Source organism: Vigna radiata, chromosome 11 (assembly GCF_000741045.1).
Source record: "Vigna radiata var. radiata cultivar VC1973A chromosome 11, Vradiata_ver6, whole genome shotgun sequence".
NCBI lineage: Eukaryota > Viridiplantae > Streptophyta > Magnoliopsida > Fabales > Fabaceae > Vigna > Vigna radiata.
The window spans coordinates 16,609,361-16,623,906 of record NC_028361.1 but is presented as its reverse complement, the minus strand read 5'-3'; the positions used below and the strand labels follow the sequence as shown (position 1 = coordinate 16,623,906).

Here is a 14,546-nt window from a genome sequence, read left to right as displayed (position 1 = left end):
GACTTTATACAGGAAACTAAACTCTTGAGATTAATGGACTTATATTACTACTCGGCCAATAAATATATTAAAAAATGGACTTGAAAAGATTTTTTAAGCCTACTCGTTATGGAACAATCCAAATCTATGCTTATTGGAACTATATCTATGTATTATAACTAAATCTTAGTAATTTTAATATATTAATTATTATTTAATAGAGATATAGGTGAATGACCTATGTTGATTCTATAAATATAATTAGTATTTTTTTGAAGAATACTTACTCTATCATAAACATGAATACACGATTTATACAAATATTTTAACCTTTTTAATGACTTAAGCATGAGAGAGTCTTTTTACATGTGAATGTTCATTTTCTCAGTAACAAAAGAAGTCTTTTCTAAACCAGGAGAACCATCAAAACCACCTTGCTTTTTGTCCACAAGTCCACACTAAAAATATTAGATAAAAACATATGATATTTCTAATTTTTATAATATTTTTTTAAATCAATTACTATCATAATTTTAGTTAGTTGATAATTTAAAACTTTTGTCGAATACAATAAATTTATTTGTTCTAAAAGTAAATAATACTTTAACAAACTAAAATAAAACATTTGAAAATAGAAAATAAATATAAACATATTTTAGTTTTTGAAAATGTTGTCAAATTTTTCGTTTGATCTTGAACTTCTTTTTATATATTTCTATCATTATTTTGTTTCCGTCACATTTCACCATGAAACTTACGTGATAAAACAATTTGAAGAAGTAAAACCCAAATAAAAAATTAGTAAAGACTAATAAAAGCCAAACACTATTTGAAGAACTAATACCATTTAAGGCTGAAATGTTATAAGAGAAAAAGCTTAAGTCTAGAATATAGTTCTAGCTATTGGAATTTTATTTTATTTTCCAATAAATTTTGGAAAAGACTACTTTAATACTCTTGAAAAAAAAATTCTCCTACTTTACAACCTACTTTAATAATATAATAAAATTTTAAATTAATAAATAAATGAAATATAATTAAAATATTATTATTTAGGGTTGTGAAGGTGTGAAAATAACACCATTCTAGATTCATTCTTTACTTTTGAAAGTTGTTGAAATATTTATAAATTTTAATTTCTTCAAATAATTTGAATTTTTTTATTAATAGATATGTTTTAAGATATATTACGTGAATATATATAATGTAATGCAGAGAACAGATAAAAACAAATAAATATTTAGGATCAAACTTGAAGAAAGATATTATTAAAGATAAAGAAAATTTGTAAAACCTAAATTAAAAATGTATTGATTCAAATTATTTGAAAATATTGAATTTAATTTTGAAGCAGGGAACAAAATAAGAGGCGGAGAGGGACATGTCAGTTGTACAGTGCAGTATATATGCCGCGACAACATTATTTGACTCATGTGGCTGTGTGTTACAGTCCCTCAGCAGCTGAAAAGATTGGAGCATTGCACAACAAAGAAAAAGGTGATGACTTCATTATTTCACGATTGCGCACAAATCATCACATCCCTCATCACAACTTTGAACCATTCCTGCTGTTACCTCTCCATTTCATCTGGGCACACCCATATCTTCATTTTTAATTTTATTTTTCATTTGGGTCGGATCAATTTGTGTAAAAGTTGAACCTTTATTCACTTTTTTCTTATTTTTGTATTTTGCCCCTCTTTCTCTCTCCAGAACTTTGGCTTTTGAGTTTCTCTCTCTTGACGTTGTATTATTTGTCAGATATTAATGGGCACTGCAGATTCCTGTGGTTTGCAACTTGGGTTGTGGCTTTTTCAACCCCAGCTGTCCTATTTGTAGCAAAGCAGTTGTTGGGATGGGACCAAATTGACCCATCCTGCACCTGCGTGTGGGTTTTCAAGACAACCATCAATGTCATTTATGATTTGGGTGTGAGTTCTACCCTTGAAATTTTCACCACATGCTAGGGTTTTTACTTAAACCTGAATTTATCATCTGTTAGTGTGTGTTCCCCCTCTTTTTTACTGTTTAGGTTGTTTTTATCTGTCTTTTATCACATTGATTGTGAATTTTATTTTATTTTAATCAGGCTGAAATTAAGTTAGTTTCAAGTGCAGTTTTATGAAACGTTTTCTATGTTTTTTTGAGAAAGAATTTGTGGGGGAATTTCTCTTTTACCATCACACTCAGAATTAGGTTTTACTTGGGAGTGAATGTAATATGTTAGGTGGCGTTAAAGAAATCTTTTTATTGTTGGTTGGTTAACGTGTCAGAAGCTTGACAGTGCGTGTGACTTTGTGCATCCATCTTTTTGTTTTGTTTTTTCTTCTCTTGTGTTTTTTTTATGACACTCTGCATCCATTGTTTTAAAGTGGAGATTAGTTGTTAGTTCATTGAACTCTTATAATACCCTTTTCATACACCTACTGAATGGATTCTACAGTGGAGAGTAATTCATTGGATGTTAATGGGATTGGTTTTCTTGCTCTTGTTAAGTTGTTGGATCAAAACTGTTGAGATTAAGAATATTTATTGGATTTTGTATTTGAGTGCAAGGTGGTTTTATTAACTTCCAATCTAGGAAAAAGACTTCGAACCAAATTGATGATCAGTGTGTATATCCTTTCACCCTTTTTAACCTTTTTTTGAGATTTTAACCCTACATGTCTCACTTATTCTGAGACCTTGATGCCTAGTTGGTTACTACGAATTACTATCTGCAACATAGCCGGGTCAGAAAACAAAATATGATGCTGAGTGTGTTCAGTGAAAATGAGCTTTACAGTAACTATACTTACGGGTGAAAGTTTTGTGGGCCTGTGCTGTTAAAACAGTTGTTATCAGTAGGGCTGTGGTAAATTGAAGTTTGTTTTTTTATTGAATGTCCTTTACTTTCCCTTGTAGTCTTATCTATTCTTCCTTATTTGTTTGTTTCTGAAAGGTCTTTTTCTCAATCTGAAATCCTAGCTGGTAATTACCTTGGTTTCATTGACTAGCCTTCGCATTAATTTTGTAAATTTCACTTCTCTTAAACTGTCATGTATTGCACCTATGATTTTATGGTTGTCAGACTGAGATATTTTTCATGTCCTAACTGAACCTTTTTTGCCCTTTCATTCATCAACAGGGTCAGAAATACACAAGTGTCCGGTTCTCCGAATTTTGAAGCAATTCACCTTTGAAATTTCACACACCACATATGATTTTTTGGATTCCGCTGGTATTGGGCTTATTTCAGCTTCCTGCCATTTTCTGCACATCAGGCTGCTTCTTGTAGTCCAACATATCTGCTCCCTACGTTTATAACATGCCGTCAAGGTTAATATTTGTGGTACTGACCATAGAACAGAGCAGAGTTTGTGGTTAATAAGAAGGCCTTAACCAAGATTTAGAGCAATTAGGTAGGTAGAAACCTTTCTTCTCCTTCGAATCAAACTCAGTATTTGCTTCAAACAAGACTAGATGACTGTGGATGAAGTGGATAGTAGCTCTGAGTGGAGCAGAGAGCAGGATAAGGCATTTGAAAATGCGTTGGCAACTCATCCGGAGGATGCTTCAGATCGATGGGAGAAGATCGCAGCTGACGTGCCGGGGAAGACTATAGAGGAAATCAAACAGCATTATGAACTCTTGGTTGAAGATGTTAGCCAGATTGAATCTGGTTGTGTGCCTTTACCATCTTATAATTCTTCTTCAGAGGGCTCAACAAGCCATGCTAGTGATGAAGGGGCTGGCAAAAAGGGCAGCGGTCTTGGGAATTTTAACAGTGAGTCTAATCATGGGACTAAGGCTTCAAGATCAGATCAAGAAAGACGGAAGGGGATTGCTTGGACGGAGGATGAACACAGGCAAGCGTTATTGCTTATATAATTTTTGGAAAATCCTACATGCTGCTAATGCTAGTATAGGTTACATTTAAATGTTTATTGTTTTCATCTTAAGTTTATGATCTTTATACACATGCTTTTGTTGTTAGTTCAAGTTTTATCTTTTGTGGGCTCTGTATAGAATCGAATTCAATCGGAACATTAAGCTGCTAATGTTCCTAAAAGATTTTGTTTGCAGCCTTTTGCAAATCTCATTTTTTTTTAAAAAAAAATTTATAGGTACGGTACCGACTAACTAATAATTTCTTATAAAATTTCAAGAAGTACTTCGTAAACTGATTGTTTTAGGTGAGGGTGATAGGAAGCAGAGGGGAGTCTCTATGTTGAACTGAGTTTCAAGATCTTAAAACCTAGGACTGTAAGATCTCATCGAAATGTAACATTATACTAATTTACACAGATAAAATAGGAAAAAAATGGGAAGCGTATCAGATTTTTACCCAGTACACTCAAACACTAAACCAGCCCCAAAGACTGGGGGAAGATGTGCCAAGATGTGCAGGGAATCATCCAGATAGCAATATAGAGGGTCTAGGAGACGGGGCAGGATGGCAAGCAAAACATATGCTGTGGATAAAGGTGTCATCTTCTGTCACCTGCAAAATGCTCCGAAGAAATGTAGGTCTGTTTTGGGAAGAAAAACTTAGGACCCAAAATTGGGGTTTAAAAATCCTGATTTATATGGACGAGTTGTGCAACCTACAACCCAAAATTCAACTTCAGGATTGACACTAGCACAATCTTGTAATTTCACTATGATTTTGCCCATTGGTGATTTCAGGTGCAATTCAGACTGGGAGAGGGCTGCAGGATCTTAAGATCATGGGGATACAGTTAATGATCTAGTTTGCAATGTTAACAGCATTGGTTGCTTCCATCTATTGGTCTCTTGTTGTTAATATCTATAATTATAAAATACACTAGTTTGCTGGAATACTTTCATGACATTTTATTTTCCATAGGATGCTGGACAGTTTTTGAACGACAATTTAGAGTAATTATGCCTCATAAATGCATTTGCTCTGTTGTGTTCATTGTGTTATCAAAGCCGCTAGTTGGTCTTTCAATTTCCAATTTTCTTTTCCAAATCTACACTTTCCTTTACCAGGATAGAGAACCTAAACTGTATTTCAAATGAGCGTTTAGTTATTGTAATCTTCAGTGCGACATTTTTTATGGCTTAAATCTATAGAAGTGCAAACTTATGATTTGATTTAAGAATGTTCTATGAAAGTAGATCTTTTCTGACATAATGATTTATGTCATTTGGTTCTTATTTCTTGCTTGATATAATGTGCTTCAATTCTGCGGTTATCTTCATTGGATGGCATAAATCATCTTTGTGTCATGTCAATTTGTTGTGTTCATAACAGCTTGTTTGTCGTTTTCGTAGATCAAGGCTTCAAGGAATTTCAGTTTCATCTAATTCTAGTAAATACAATTCTAGGAAGGAGATTACACCTTAGACCTTTTGTGGAGATGCTTCTACAATCTTCTCTTTAGTAGTTGTGATCTAGATTGAAGGTTAATCTTTTGTTCCCACTAACAGCCAAATAACTAAGTTAAGCATCTAACGGTACAATATCTTATAACTGCAACAAAATTAACACTTTTATCCTCGTCTTGTTCAATCACCAATGAAAATAGTATCTTGCATCCATAAATGACAAGGAATAGTGTATCTAGCTTTGCTATAGCGTGGAAACTGTTATATCGAGATTTGGTTCATACTGGACCTGGTCATTCTTCTGTAGTACCATTTCATGACTGTTGTGGATGAATTAGCTGGGGAAATTATGGCAAATTGCATGCTAGAGTGGCACTATAACCATTAGAATTGAAAACCTTTTTTTGTCCCTGATAAATGAAAATTTTACTCCCTTTTCAGGCCTAAAGTAAAAGCAATTTGCCACCTTCCCGTTTCTTACCTTTCTTAAAATACAACCACCATTTTCTCAATTCTGAAGGACACCCATCCACAGTTGTCAAAGACATTCTTTCCTCCTGCCTTTTTCTAGCAATGTCTTGTGCTGCTTGCTGCATTCTGTCTCTGTTTGCGGCCAACATTATGGCCATCTTGATTCTTTTTCCAACCCTTTTCTATTGCAGTCATTATTTATTTGTATGTTTTCCTAAGACAACCTTTCCTTGTTAATTATGAATATATAATGAGTTTTGAGTTTTTTTTCCTCTGGCATTTACATTTATGTAGTATAAATTATATAAACTTTAGAATATATCACTTTAATTATCATCGTGCTGCTTTGCTATTTGATATTGATAACTACGCTATATGGTAAGTACGTATCTTGGTTTTGAACTTATCTGAATTTTGATGCAGTTCCTTGTAGTAAGAGCCTCAATGAGAAATGGAAAATCCATGGCCATGTGCTGTGTCTTCATGTACTTATTTTGTACCTAATTTTAGTCACGTGTATTGAGTCAATAAGTTAAAGATGTTTTCAGGGTTTTAGTTTGGTTTAAGGTGCTGATTCTTTAGGAATTGACTTCCTATCAGGAGAGTCTGAGAGGGTGCATTACACAGCTCTAAAGCATTGTAACCCTTAAGTGGTAGAAATTTGTCAGTTTGTAATTTCGGAACTTGGGAGTGGATTAGGTCACCTTGACCTGTTAAGTATGATGCACATTGGGTGATATTTGGTGATTGGGGTTAAGATCTATGAGGAAGTGGATTAATGTCTAAGTCAGCTGTACAAAACTATCTTGCTAGGTGAAGTTTGCATCCACTTGTATATCATGATTCACATCTCTAGTTAATATATGATCTTCATGCTACCCCCTTTAACGTGGGACTAAGTGCTTGTGAGCAGTCGAACACCAGTCCAATAGCAGGTGATAGTACAATTTTACAGGGATGTCAATCTTTACTTTAAGTTCATCTAGTATGAGTTTCATTAATAGTCCTTCATACAAACCTTGAGCATGGGTTTGAGATTCAGGTTGTGCACTAGAACAAGATATTTTATCCTATTTTTTCCTTCTCTTGGTTGGCAGACTTACTCCAAGAAACATACAATACCTAGAGATAGATTTTTCATTAGTAGCTTAATGTGTATAGTCCGTATCAGCATATATCTTTAGGGTCAAAGTGTTTTCTTTTCTAAACAGTAGCCCCTTTCTTGGGTTTGATTTCAAGTACGGAAGAATTTTGTCAACTACTTTCTTTTTGTTTTTCTCTTGGATCATGCATAAAGTCACACACTAACTGGATAAGTAATACCTCCTCTCGTATGTAATAGATAAATTAGTTTTATTATCAACACTTGATATTGTGTCTTTCTACAAGAGAACTTTCTTTACTTCTAATTTTTTGGGACTCTGTTCAATAGGAACTCTTGAGGTTCTACCTTCTAGCTTGTTTCTTTGAGGAAATTAAGTACACATTTTCTTTGGGTGATGAAAATCTCTAATTTAGAATAGAAACCTCCAAATAAGGAAATATTTGAGGTTTTCTAGGTCTTTCATTTCAAGTTGGGTTGTCAACATTTTCTTCGAAGTCAATGTTGTTTCATCATCTTTTACAATAATCATATCTCCTTGGTTTTTCTTGTATCCTTAAGAAATCATTGCTGTCGTAAATCTCTTAAACCATCCTCTTAGAGATTGCTCAAGACCATATAAGACCTTCTTTAGGAGGCATATGTTATTCCTTCGAGTATATCACTTTGCAACTAATTTGAGTTTATATCTATCCATTATCTCATCTACATCCGACATTCCAGATAAAAGGTCATATACTGGAGGGTCCATTTCCAGACAAGTAGTTCTTCTTTAATCTTAAATTAGGCTTTGGTGTTCTGAGCCTCGTTTTCATGGTCATTTGCCCCTTTTATACTGTAAGTTTTACATTGCTATAAAAGTATTGGACCTTGGATTTGTTAATCTTTTAATGTAAAAAACAAAAGCAATTGGTCAACAATCATGTCTCGTATCAAAAAGAGTTATGCAATTAAGTAACTTATTCATGTGTGCCAGAGAAAGTGAATCCAATTGGATACTTTATTATTAGATTATTGTAGATTTCCTCTATGAAAAAAGATTACAGATAATTCCAGGACCGACTTTCACATTGCTCTGTAGTTTGAATAAAGCTTTCAGGATAGAGGAGATAATATTTTTGTGTGTGCTATCATTTAATGGGTTAGATTGGATGGAAAAAGGAGAGACAGAACCATACACACAAAAATATTTTTACTTCAGAGTTTCCATAAACAGTGCAGTGACTGACTTATATTCATATTAAAACGAAGACTATGAAAAGTCTACTGAATTTTACGTTGGGACAACCTACAAGTAATTATTAACTCAAAGTTGAAGAATTGCTGATATGTTTTCGGGATTAAAATGACAAATGTTGGTATTGACATTGAAACAAATTTGTAAGATTGTTATGTACTTTTTTAATACAAGATCAAATTGGCTTTAACATATGATTCATGTCAACATTAACAATCTATAGTGTTTAAATTTTTGGTTTTTTATTTATATCTCTCTTCCATTCAGGACGTGGTGTATGTCTTCTAGGAAGGCTTGACTTCTGTAGCTTATATGGTCGTTCTATCCTATTTCTGTTCTACACACGTTACTATATACATATGCATTTTGTGTTTGGAGATGCCATCCTTTGTTTTTTGATACAAGTTGCATGGTAAGGCTTGGTTTATTTCCTTGTTCTGTTTTAAATCAAGGATACAACTTGTGACCAGGATTCGTTCAATAGATATTTCACTTGTATCAAGACTGTCTTTCTGTGAGAGTTTGTTTGGTTTTTATGATTAAACTGTTACAGTCGTAAAATGGTAAAAGAGAAGTTGTAAGTCTAGCATTATAAAGGACTAACATTCTAACAAATATTACAGCATTTCCCACAAGAAAGCAATTCTATTTGAGCTGGTTGAATGTTCTGTGGGGATTCGAGTGATGCTTAAACCTTGTCGTACTTTTCTCCTGTTTAATAAAAAGCAGGAATTTTGGTGGCTTAACGAGAGTTTTGGGGCCTTGGGTGGTCGCACCACAGTGGAGAAGCCTAGGAGATCCCCCACTAGGATGCCCAAGGGGATGGGTAAAAGGAACCGGTGCATAGGATTGAACCTTACAGTGAGCATGTTTGGTACACCATATGTGGCTAAGCCTGATAGGTCACCCAGTAGCTAAAGAATGATCCAAGACAGGTTCTTGAATGATTTTATTATGAACACAGTTGTTCTGCCAATGTGGCAGGAATACAACACAAGATATCTCAGCACACAGGTCTTCCGAGAGGACCTTAACCCTCCCAAACCCTTTTCCTCCTAAACTTCAAAAAACTAAATACAACAGGCTAAACACAGACTATATATAATAGTCTGTTTTACAAGGTTATAGCTATAGGAGGTTATAACTGCCTCCTTTATTTATTTCTCCTATCAAAGTCAAAGGCTTTGGGAAGTAAAGTCAATATTTTATTTATCCATTTTCTGTTGTCCGGTTTATAGTTCATAAACCGTTATAAAATATTTCTGAGTACCATCTATGACCTTTCTCACATTGGACTCTCTGAATAAGCTATTTTGCATTGCATCCGTTTGTAAAATCTGTTCTGTAGCTAGGGTTAAAGAATGGAGTTGTGGACCTTGCAAAATAAAAAATGCTTTATACGTTAAGAAATTGGAGTTTCCTACATTTAGGTTTTGGATAGTTACACTTATGGCCATTGAGTGTTTCGCTATTGCATGAAAATTGTGTTAATTACTACTATTGGTTTTTTTTCTAACACATTTCCTTAAAATCCGCTTGGTTTGTTTTGGATTTTACTAGAAACATAGCACATAGGAAAATTAGAACAAATAGATTCTTAGGTGTTGTTTAAGCCTGGCATGCTTTAAGTTCTTATTGGACAAGCATTTGGTTGTTTTGTAACAAATTTGTTATGGGAAAGTCCAAGCTTAGGGTACTATATGTCTGGTAGTAAGTCCCAGCTTAGGATACTGTACCTTTCTCCTTAACCCACGCTCTACTTTTGTGAGTTTAGTTTTCGTTACTTCCAGTTGTGTAGACACCCTTATGTTCAATCCTGGATCTAGAATAAATTGCTGATCTGATTTCTGTCATCATTTTCCTTTTTGTGTAGGAAATAGATGTTAGGACTACATTTGTGGCTATAATTTAATTTTGTTATTCAGAATTACTTGAGTTCTTTTAGGTTTTTTGACATATAAAAATGAACATACTAGGATTCCATAGTTAGTATTTGTTCCTTAGATTCTTCTGATTGTTTATGGTCAAAGCTGACACATTTTTTCCATCCTTTTACTGGCTTTTAGTATCAATGTTTCCAAGAAATGGCAATAATCCTGGTTTTAAGTTTGGCAGGGAATGGTGTATAAAGTATGGGATTGGTTAGATTTTAAGTCTGCCTAAACGGCTGTGTCGTGGTTACTTAATTATGGTTAGTCTTTTAAGTCATTTATGTTAACCTTCTAGTGCTCATTAAATTCTGAAGGAGGTTGCTATATTCTTTTTCTCAATAAATTGCTAACAAGATTGCACCCTCTGCATGCAGAAAAACAAATATTGATTCTTAATCTCCCATTAAAAATATGAGCACATTCTAATTTTTTCAGAAGTATGATTATGTTATGATGTGCTGTTATTATTGTATTATAGTTCACTAGTAGGCTTGGAACTTGGATTATTACTCCAGGCACCATCTCTTGATATCTTTCAGCCAAGCTGGTCTCCCTTTTCTTATTGCCTCAGATTAAATCTATAGAGAAAGTTGAGTCTAATTTGTCATCAAATTCTCAAATCAAACATCGACATGTGATGTGAATGCTTTTTCTAGCATTAACCAAAACCAACCTCCTTTACGGATGTTGTAGTGCGTTTTATTTTAAAATGTTCGCATATCAGAGCTGATTTAAGACCTTAGACAATAATATAAGAAACTTGATATTAAGTTATATATTAGTGTCTGTTTGTCGTGTATTATAATGTAACGTTTTGTTTCTTTATATTGCAAACGCTGTCGAGAAGGCTTGAAACGTTGGTTATTACTTAGTTGTCCTGCCCTATCTTTTTTAACTTCTGATTCCTGTTTCTTGTTGCTTTATGTCAAATGTAAAGATCATGATGCTCAGTATCCCTACTTCATACTGGCATATTTATAAGAACTTTAAAATGGTCATACAACAAAAGAACTTCGATTCATTATATTCTTATTGTTCACATTTTAATGATAAAATCTGATACTTGTCAAATTTATGTCTAACATCTAATTCTTCTTTTTTTCTCTTAGAATAATTTCACATGTACTGCCAAAAATTGAGCCGCCATCCTAAATTGGTTTTACACTAAGCAAAGAGTGAGCAACCGATTATGTTACTGCTAAGATCTGTGTATATTTTTTATCTGATATTACCTGGAAATAGAAACTAAAGAAAGAAATATGATTGGAAATAAGTTAACTGTTGATTTTAATGCAAGTCAGGGAGTAATGCTTATTGGATTTCTTCAGTTAGGAATTACAATCTGAGGATGAATGATTGCACCAGTGTGTGAATTTTACAGTTTATGGATACTGTCATTGAATGGTTCTCTTTTTTGGATCTCAGATACATGCGTCCATGTACTTAAGCTTTATTTTGTTTTAATATTTCAAATTGTTTGAGCAGGTTATTTCTTCTGGGATTGGACAAGTATGGGAAAGGTGATTGGCGAAGCATATCAAGAAACTTTGTGGTGACAAGAACACCTACACAAGTTGCCAGCCATGCCCAAAAGTACTTTATTCGATTAAACTCCATGAACAAAGATAGAAGGCGATCCAGCATACATGATATCACCAGCGTTAACAACGGTGACGTTTTAGCTCCACAAGGACCAATCACCGGTCAGACGAATGGTGCTGCAACCAATTCTACTTCCAAAGCAACCAAACAAGCCACCCCAGCCTCAACCGGAGTTGGAATATATGCTGCTCCTACCATTGGACAACCTGTAGGAGGACCCTTAGTATCTGCAGTTGGCACTCCAGTGAACCTTCCTTCACCTGCACACATGGCATACGGTGTCAGGGCTCCGGTTACCGGTGCAGTTGTACCTGGTGCACCGGTAAACGTGAGTCCTGTCACATATCCCATGCCACATACATCTGCTCCTCACAGGTGAATTGCTGCTAAGAGGCCTTAATGTACAAAAGCAACAAGAAACTAGTGGTGGCTTCAGTTGATGTAATTCTTTTCTAGACAATTGCTTTTTGCTTATTATATGCAGCAATGAGTTATATGCATAATCAGTCGTTTCAAATAAGCCATGTGAGGAAGCAATTGAATGTATCCGCATAGGCTGCCATGGAATGCTTGACAGCCTTGACATAGAACAGCATAAACAGTACGGTTGTTTTGCAGACATTTCATTGCTGTTGTTAAACCGTGCTACAGAGGAAGGTTCTATGGATTTCAAGTGTAAATTATTGTTGCATTCTCTTGGTTTTTGCTGGAAATATAAAATGTTCAATCATCTATCTACCTTAATTTCACGTTTGTATTAGAGTTACTGTAATTGGCACGAACTGTCATATAGCATTTTCCATTGCCCATCAAATTTAACAAGATATTTAAAAGCACTTTCAAGAAAATTTAGCAGAAGGAAATTTTTTATTTTCACAGGAACATGAAGTTGAGAAACATACTTTTCCAAATGCTTTCTTATTTTGAAGACAACAAAAAAATTTACCCTTATTGGTTTTTAATTCATTTTCCACAAGTGGAAGACAACTTTTCAAAAGGTTGGTTAGAGTTTTATAAGTGCTCCGTGATTGTCACTCAACTTTCAACTGAAAAAGTAGAAGCCAATATTTGACTTCTGTAGCACAAAAATGAGAAAAGCAAAATTTGACTTTGGTGCCATTCAATCTTAGATTGGGTGTTATATTCTATAATCTAGAATACACTTATGGATACTTCGTGGATAAAATACAATAATTACATTTAGGATTACAAAATCTGAAAATGATACTTCGTATTACTTTTGTTTTAGCTTTTATCATTTAATTTTCTTTTTAACACATGGCTATGAAAATCTTTAGAAATAAGTGACCCTTTTGTTCATAGGAGAAATTGTATTAGAGGTTCTTTCAAAACTTTAGTCATTACAAATTTGAGGGTTTACAACATTTAGAGTTTTTTGTTGAACCAATATACGAAATAATGTTCCTCCCACGAGAAATCAAATAGAAACAATTTTCATTTTGTATTGTAAATAAGTTAATTAGTTTTAAACTCAGTCCCTAAGAATAAACATACCTTCTATTGTAAATATGTTTATCTTTAAAATATTATTATATTTATTATTATTATTATTATTATTATTATTATTATTATTATTATTATTATTATTATTATATATCTTTGATGATCTAATATTTATTAACTGATGAAGTTAAAATTCAAGGAAGCTATAATATGTTGTTTTGAAATTACTGATTTAAGTTTAATGTTAAGGAGAATGACGAAACTTTTATTTTCCAAAAAAAAATATTTACAATATATTTTGAAGGAAACTAAGATGTGGAATTTAAAATCAATTTTGACACTAGTTAAGGAAAAGCTAAAACTGGTAAAAGAAGTAAAGGGAAGGATTGGAAAGTAAAAATGTTTGTTTCAAAAGTTTGAGGGTGCGTAAAGAAATTGAGGGGGTGCTGACCGCAACCTAATTGGAAAGTTTGATAGATGTGATTTGTCATATAAAAATACTAAAGAGCATTGTCCCAATTATTATGATACATAATATTTATTTTTCTGTAAATTCATGAATCAATTTTCCTAATCATAATAATTTTTTTACAAAGGTGAGAAGTAAAAGTGAAACTATTAAAATTATTTTTTCCTAACTTATTAATTTATGGGTTAAATATAATTTTGATTTCTAACCTATTATGCATTTTTAATTTTCATTCCTCGTTTAAATCTATTTTCGTTTTTTTCCTTTTAGAAACTCACTAATTTAGGTTTTTTTATGAAAACTATAGTTAATTTTTCTTTTTTCAAATGTGACAAATCGGTGTGTCATCTTTTAAGACATGTGAACGGTATCCAAAGGTAGTCAAGATAGCTTGGTAGCAAATAGTGTGTTACGTCTCTAATCCTGTAAGGTCGATAATACACGTGTACTGCTTTTCTAAGTCGACAAGATATATTTGGATAGCTTGGTGAAAATCAAATAATTTGACAAGAAATCCCTCAAAATTTGGTAAGGTGTATCAAGAAGTCAAATACCTTGATAAGAAGTCCAGAGAATCCAGTAAGGTGAATGGAGAACTCATAAGTTCATATAGCTCGATAAGGTGCATGGGGAACTCAAATATCTTGGTGAGCGTTCCAGATAGCTTGGTAAGATGTATTGAGAAATCAGATAGCCCAGTGGGCTGTTTAGATATCTTGGATAGCACCTTATTGAACTTTCTTGACTTCCGATCAAGTTAACCTAGTTCTCCATGCACATTATCGAGTTATATGGAACTTTTGCTAAGCTATCTGACTCAATTCACCTTATTGGCCTATCTAAACTTCTTAACGAGCTATCTGATTTCTTGATGCACCTTATCGAGCTTTAGGATGTCTTGCCAAACTATCTGACTTCTCACTAAACTATCAAGATATCTTGCTGATTTAGGAACAT

The 14,546-nt window shown here is 33.5% G+C and overlaps 1 protein-coding gene across 3 annotated transcripts; it reads left to right on the top strand.

Moving 5' to 3' along the window:
- The first annotated feature begins 1,458 nt into the window (after positions 1-1,458).
- On the top strand, positions 1,459-12,416 carry LOC106777663 (transcription factor SRM1). 3 transcript variants are annotated; one of them, XM_022775942.1, is made up of 3 exons: positions 1,459-1,476; positions 3,107-3,827; positions 11,540-12,416. In XM_022775942.1, exons 2-3 carry the CDS (start codon positions 3,442-3,444, stop codon positions 12,033-12,035), a joined length of 882 nt encoding a protein of 293 aa, XP_022631663.1. In that variant the 5' UTR covers positions 1,459-1,476; positions 3,107-3,441; the 3' UTR covers positions 12,036-12,416. The 3 variants fall into 3 exon arrangements, with proteins under 3 accessions (XP_022631663.1, XP_022631662.1, XP_014520829.1); XM_022775941.1 differs by lacking the exon at positions 1,459-1,476 and adding an exon at positions 2,397-2,833; XM_014665343.2 differs by lacking the exon at positions 1,459-1,476 and adding an exon at positions 2,858-2,949.
- The last annotated feature ends 2,130 nt before the right edge of the window (positions 12,417-14,546 follow it).

Excerpts from the sequence above, each read along its gene's own strand:
- LOC106777663 (XM_022775942.1), top strand. The coding sequence starts at position 3,442 with ATGACTGTGGATGAAGTGGATAGTAGCTCTGAGTGGAGCAGAGAGCAG. Across the intron at positions 3,828-11,539 it reads TGGACGGAGGATGAACACAG|GTTATTTCTTCTGGGATTGG; the intron begins GCAAGCGTTATT and ends TTGTTTGAGCAG.